At 37.8% G+C, this 7,044-nt stretch overlaps 1 protein-coding gene across 1 annotated transcript in view; it reads right to left on the reverse strand.

The window, feature by feature from the left end:
- Window positions 1-1,787: 1,787 nt before the first annotated feature.
- The window catches only part of LOC107091139 (programmed cell death protein 4-like), a 21,622-nt gene continuing 16,365 nt past the window's right edge, over window positions 1,788-7,044 (reverse strand). The window contains exons 8-11 of the mRNA XM_015384902.1: window positions 6,236-6,343; window positions 4,819-4,929; window positions 4,603-4,742; window positions 1,788-2,804 (exon numbers count right to left, since the gene is read on the reverse strand). Coding sequence (XP_015240388.1) covers window positions 2,753-2,804; window positions 4,603-4,742; window positions 4,819-4,929; window positions 6,236-6,343 — 411 coding nt within the window. The 3' untranslated portion in view covers window positions 1,788-2,752. The remainder of the gene's footprint in view (window positions 2,805-4,602; window positions 4,743-4,818; window positions 4,930-6,235; window positions 6,344-7,044) is intronic.

Here is a 7,044-nt window from a genome sequence, read left to right on the forward strand (position 1 = left end):
CTATCCATCCATCTTCTTCCACTTATCCGGGGTCATGCCACGGGGGGTAGCAGCTTCAGTAGGGAGGCCCAGACGTCCCTCTCCACAGCCACTTGGGCCAGCTCCTCTGGAGGAATCCAAAGGTGCTCCCAGGCCAGCTGAGAAACATAGTCCCTTCAGCGTGTCCTGGGTGTCCCCCTGGGCCTCCTCCCAGTGGGACGTGCCTGGAACACCTCACCAGGGAGGCGTCCAGGAGGCATCCTAATCAGATGCCCGAGCCACCTCAGCTGGCTCCTCTCGATGTGGAGGAGCAGCGGCTCTACTCTGAGTCCTCCCCTTTCTCTAAGGGAGATCCCAGACACACTACAGAGAAAACTCATTTCAGCCGCTTGTATCCGGGATCTCGTTCTTTCAGTCATGACCATAGATGAGGGTAAGAACGTAGATCAACCAGTAAATCGAGAGCTTCGCTTTTTGGCTCAGCTCTCTCTTAACGACAACAGACGCCGCACCAATCCGCCTATCAATCTCCCTCTCAAGCTTCCCCTCATTTGTGAACAAGACCCCAAGATATAGTTAAAATCCACTAGATGCAGTACAGCCTCCCCAACATGGAGTGGGCACTCTACCCTTTGCCGGCTATAGACCATGGTCTCGGATTTCATGGACTAATCCAAGTAATTAGAATGTAAATGTTTAATAATCATTAGAAAGACGGCTATTCTGGGGCATTACCAGCAGGTTTTAACACCTTGGACAGGGGTCTTTAATGTTTTCCAGGCCAAGGAACCCCAAACCGATGGCAAGATGGAGCAGGGACCCCCTAATTATTTATATTGTATGAAATTGTGTTATATTAAACTGGTCCTATAGTCACTCTATTACAGATGGTGTCATTTAATGAAAGTAATTTTATTAAAGTATTTTTGATTCCTGGTTGATGGGACAGGTGTTGTGAATGAAATGGTGCCAAGCTTGAAAGAGCTCCTGTGTGTCGCTGAATGTGTGCATTGATTATTTTATCTGTTTTACTAGTGTGTTGAATTCATGTTTATATGTATTTAAAGACATTGCAATTAGTAAAAAATATAAAAAGATTCAAAAAAGATTCAACCAAAGCTTTAGCTGCCCCCATGCAGTGCGTCTGTGGACCCCCCAGGGGTCACGGACCCCCTGTTGAAGACCTCCGATCTAGGACATTCTATTCTAAAAAGTAGCAAAAATCAATCAGATTGGTAAATCTGTGGACATAAAATCATGAAGATTTGCCTCAGATATGGGCTTTGCCTGCGTAAGTACACACTATGGCTCAATTGTCCTGTTTTTGGATCCGTTTACCTTCCCTTATACTATGACTAGATTTTTTTTTTTTTTTGCAGGATAAAAAAAAATAACTTTGCATGAAATCGAAAACATTTAATCTGATAATGGCACCTTCTACCTCAACATCAAACAAAATGTTGTTGGTATTTCTTCCTATGCTGTTATTATGGCAAGAATTTAAGAATCCCCAATTATCAGGTCAACAGTTTCTGCACAGTTACCTCTTTGCTTTCTTTAATGCTTTCCCCACTGGCCTTCTATTTAAGACAGGAGGTCTCACTTGGTGTGTGCCGTTTTCTTTTTTTTTTAGACGATGGCTTAAATGGAGCTGTGTGATAAGGTTAAATCCGGAAATTGCTTTCCAGCCTAAACATCTCCACCGGTTGCTTTAGACATTTTCATTACATGACCTAAACAAAACAGAACTCACTCTTCCCCTACAGTCATACAAAGAACAGAAAAAAAAAAAGCAAGCCTGTTTTGTTGCATTTTTTTTTTTTTATTGAATGAAAGATTTCAACTCAAATATTTTGAACAACTTTGGTCAACATGTAAAACTGTCAGATAGGGGGTAGAAAAGTCTTACTGACAAACTGCTATTCCAAGGTATGAAGCTGCTGGAACAAGTTTGTTCAGGTATCAAACCAATCCCGGCTTCTTTTGAAAACACATTCCCACCCTCTTTTCAATCCATTTCTTCTAACTGACCACTGAAGTTGCATACATTACTTAACTGGAAGCAAAAATCTTCAATCCTCTTTTAAGTGACCGTTAAAGTTTTACATAACTATCCTTTACACACATTAAACCCCAATTGCTTAAATCCCAGAGATAGTGATTCATGTATATCTACTTAAATTGTGTTTTTAAAGAAACAGTGACCCATCTCAATGCGACTGATGTTTTACTAAGTAAACACATGGTCCAAGTGACCAAGATGGAAACAAACAAACAAAAAAAGCCTCTGTTTACAAAGAACTGAGAGAAATACAGGAATAAGAATGTACAGAAAACAATTTCTTTGAAATTATTTCAGATAGTCTGTAGCAGAGGATAAGCAGATTTATTTGTTTGCTGCTGAGCTCACTGACTTTACAGTATCCCCTCATTATTAGTGCCTGCATAAGAAAAACATGGGAAAAATGCAGAACAAACCAAAAACAAGACCCGCTCCCCACCACAACTCGGGTCTCTCCACCTGTTTCCCAAAAGCTCCAACTTGAATTATTCCAAACAGGTACAAAGACCGAATATTCTTCACAAACTATAATTAACATGAAGGGATAAGAGGGCCCATGCAGCTCCTCTGTTTGACGTGAATGCTGGTTTGTGATATGACATAACAGAAGAGGAACGCTCCAGGTTGGGAATCACATGAAGGCGAGAAGCTGAGGAACAGGCTGTAGACACCTCCACCCTTTCCTCCTCTTCTTGCTTTTCCTCCCATCCATTAATTCTTGATCAGTCCACCGTCTCCTTCGCTGACGAAACGCTTCCGCCCTCTGGAGGACAGAAATGTATTTAAAATGTGTTGCACATTTATGGAGGAGGAAGGAGCAGTCGACTGAGCTTAGTGCTTGGGGGGAAAAAATGTAATTCCTTTTGCAACAGCATGAAAAGGCAACTGAGAACAAATCATATAGGGGAACATAAAAAGAAAAGGGACAAAACGTAGAACCAATAATGTATGTCTATTCTATTAAAATTTCTCGATCTGTATAATGGGTCTGTTTTATGGGTTGCCTTCTCAATTCAGAGGGCCTCCTGCCAGTCTTTGCCTAGAGCCCTAAATTTCCTAAATCCACCCTTGCTATCACCTGTAAGTTGGACCCTGCATCTGTCTCTGCATGGCTGGCATAACTATTTCTGAGTCTTGCTGAATTACAAAAAACATAAAGATAAGTTGCATTTTAAATGTAGCATAGCATTTTTTCCTGTAAAGTTTCTATATAACTTGGAGATATATTTTAATGCATGTTGCATATCCCACTGAATGCGTTTCCCCTTTAAATCTGCAGCTTTCCCTACTTGTGTCTCTGTGCTCTACTTGGATTTATGAACATATCTGCCAATATAATGATGCCAAAAAAAATTCAAGATATCTAGACACTCTTTTTAACTAGTAAAGAAAAAAACATTTAAACTCAATGTTTTGTCAAAACTATTACTTACACTTGGCGCTTTCTGAACTGAAAAAGCTCTGTATGCCTAACAAATTGATTTGTTTGTGCCATGCTCTATTTTATTAGTTAATGGGGTGGACATGTCCCCACCAGTCTTTCGGAAAGTTGCGCATGTGCCTTAGATAATTTTTTGTGCGTTTTTAACTAATTTTTATTAGATATTACAACTGCCAAACTTCTTTTTTTTTATTCAATTTGCTACAGAAAACTACCAGCTACTTAACATTCTTAAAGGATTATTATTTGTATTTTATTCTTCATTAATACTGTATATTACGCATCCCCAAAGTCAGTCCTCGAGGGCCGCTGTCCTGCAGGTTTTTAGAGGTTTCTCTGCTTCAGCACAGCTGGTTATAATGACTGCAGTAGACCAAAAGCCTGTTAATCAGCTTTCAATTAAAATCAGCTGTGCTGGAGCAAGGAAACCTCTAAAACCTGCAGGACCGAGTTTGGGGATGCCTGCTGTATAATACAAAAATATAACTTTTTTTGTTTACTGATATAGAAACTTGAACACAATCTCTTGAAAATGACAGTAAAATTGATGTGAGATCAAAAAACATTGTTAATATTCCCACATGCAGAAGCCATTTGATTTTTAAAAAAGATGTTTGCTTTGTGACTGTGATAACTTGTTCACAAGACCAAACCAAACAGGTTCATCTTTTTTTTTTTGGCTATTACATAGGGTTAATTTCTCAAGTTCTTTGTTTCCAAATCTAAATTTATAAAATACAAACTCTTACCCAAAATTTGAATAAATTTATAATAAATTCTAAGCAATAAGATAAAAGAAAAACCAGGAAAAGTATTTATTATGGTAAATGACACAACAGAACCACAGATTTGTTCCCATCTAATATACCACTAAGTGAGTTTGACACAGTTCTGAATTAATCTGACCAATGTGAAGAAAAACTAATAAAACCTGATTGTAAAATGCAAAACTTTCATAGATAGTTTCTTTTTTTTGTTATTTTTGCTATCAAAGAGAAAATTATCTAGGGACTGAAAGCTCTTTTTTTAATCCATTAACATTTACCTATCATCATGAATGCTTCTTCTGGCATAACTAGAAATAAAGGTTTTAAAAATGAATGATTTATGGAAAACTTACCTGGAAGGACAAGCATCCCGCAACTGTTTGGTGATGACAGACTCCTGGTAGCAGAGATCCACAAAGGTCTCCATGATTTGATGGGCATGAGGCACATCCAGGCTGATTTCTTGCAGCTCATCATAAACGCGCTGGAAACCCTAAACATAAATATTAAGTAATGAAAAGCTGTCTGGAAATATGAAAGGCTATTGTAATCTAGTCAAATTTACTTACCCTGTTCATCTGATCCACAGTGATGAGGCCTGTTTTCCAGAAGGACTGCAGAAGTTTCATCATCATGTTAGTGGCGGTGTCCCCATTTGACTCCAGTACCATCATTATGGCCTTACATAAAAAAACAAAAAGGAGAAACATGAACAAGCAGAAAGACCAGAAGTTTGGGGTTTTCGCCACACGATGGCAGTGTTTCTATATTCCCTGACTAATCTTCAACCAAAGGTTTGGCAGGGATAAGGAAAGAGCCATTTCATTTTGGGCTAGAGTCAATAAAATGTGAAATATATGATACCAGAGAGGCTAGACCTGAAGGAAAAAGCTCAGAATCAAAGAGCATGATCTTAATAGGAGCTGATAATGATTTAATACACTAACTCAATTAATATTCTTAATTTTTTAGAAAATGATTTTACCAAAATCGTGACAAATGAAATCATGACATTAATTAAACTTAACAAATTCTGGTCACAAGAATGCAGCGTTAGAGCCACTCAGGTCTGTAGAAGAGCCATAATATGACCTGTATGACCTAAATAAAAACAAAATGGCCTTATTGAAGCAGGTTTTTGTTTTTTTGGTGAATAGCTCTATCAGTGTGGCAAAATCCACCCACTGTTCCTCTTCGAAAAAAACAATACATGGAATATTTTGTAAAATGTCTCCCAGTTTTAAAACAGGGATTGTTTTTATACACCAACGGTTGTTTGGAAGAGATTTTTCATACTATAAAAAGCAACCAATAAATATGGTTGCTAAATGATACCAGGGCATTATGTTTTACAGTCTCTATACTTCAGTTTAAGATTAATCGATTACTAAATTAGTTGATGAATTTTTCAATAAATCGATTAATCCCGATTAATCCGATTAATTGTTTCAGTCCTATTTGTGACCATTTATCTTTCCACCATTAACAGAGGAAAGGTGAAAAAAAAAAAATCTCTGCCACATTTTTATTATGAAATCATCCTACTGCAGTAGATATTGTTCTGTAAAGATACGTCATAAAATAACCTACCAGGGGTGATGATAAAGGTTAAGTGACCCTCTTTGAAAATGTACCCATGGTTAAACTTGGTGGATAGAATTCCCACCAAATACATTTATAGAAATATGTTTTATATATGTTTCATAGCAGATTATTTGCTGTATGTACATTGGCAACTAAAAAAATCTAAGCTCATTAATCCTTTTTAGTCAACTTGGACTCAGCTCTTGATCTGATTCCACTGAAAATTAGAGAAAGTAATTGGCAAACGCAGAATGTCCCTGGCAAAAAAAAAAAAAAAAAAGAAGTAAAAATGTATGTTTACAGCTCTTTTTTCACTTGACTTCAAAATAAACCAGCAAGACAGAAAAATACATTACAATAATAATTTAAAAAAGCATGCAAAAGGTAGGACTGGCCGAATACCTCATAGACCAGCTCATGGTGGAAGTGAGGGACCTCCAGGTCCCGCAGACAGTGCTCCGCCTCAGACACATCTCCAGATATCAGGTACTCTTTGAGGAGAAGGTTCATCTGCAACAAATACAAATAAGGTCCCAATGAAAGGTGAAGACATCCAACTGGAGCCACTCCGGTAAGAGAAATCTGAAATCCAGCTAAAGCTGGACAAGTTTCAAGATTACCAACTTATATCTTTAGAATCCAAGAGAAATAGGGGAATACTACACATAAATCGCAGTGATGCATTTCATGTTTATTTAAAGAACAATACAAGAGACTCGGAATCTCAATGATTTCTACAGGCAACCTGACTCAGAGTAGACATTGATGTTCCTGCATATTTCAGTTTATAACATCTATTTAAGCATGGTGACCAATGTCCTTCAATCAAATTCAAATCAGATGGTTAAAAGATGGACAAAGTTGATCCAACACATGCATGAACAGTCTCTTCTAAAGAACATTAAGAGTAAATGTGGATTATTTTCTCTATTAACACCTACAACCGCCCTTAAATCCTGCAGGAATTAGTCACTGCAACCAAAAGGGAGAACACTGAACTCTGCAGGATGCTTTGAACCATCTGAGCTGGAGCCGTGCTTCTGAGTCACGGACATGGAAATCTGTGCATGTTTGAGTCTCAGCAAGGAAAAAAATAAGTCATCTGATCAGTGAAAAGGAAAATAAATAAAAGAATAAAATAGTCTGCAAACCAGCACAATCATAGTGAGATTTTAGATATTAGAAGCTCACATCAAAGATAATCCTTTATC

This window comes from Cyprinodon variegatus, unplaced genomic scaffold (genome assembly GCF_000732505.1).
Source record: "Cyprinodon variegatus isolate N-32 unplaced genomic scaffold, C_variegatus-1.0 Scaffold326, whole genome shotgun sequence".
In the NCBI taxonomy this organism is placed as follows: Eukaryota; Metazoa; Chordata; class Actinopteri; order Cyprinodontiformes; family Cyprinodontidae; genus Cyprinodon; species Cyprinodon variegatus.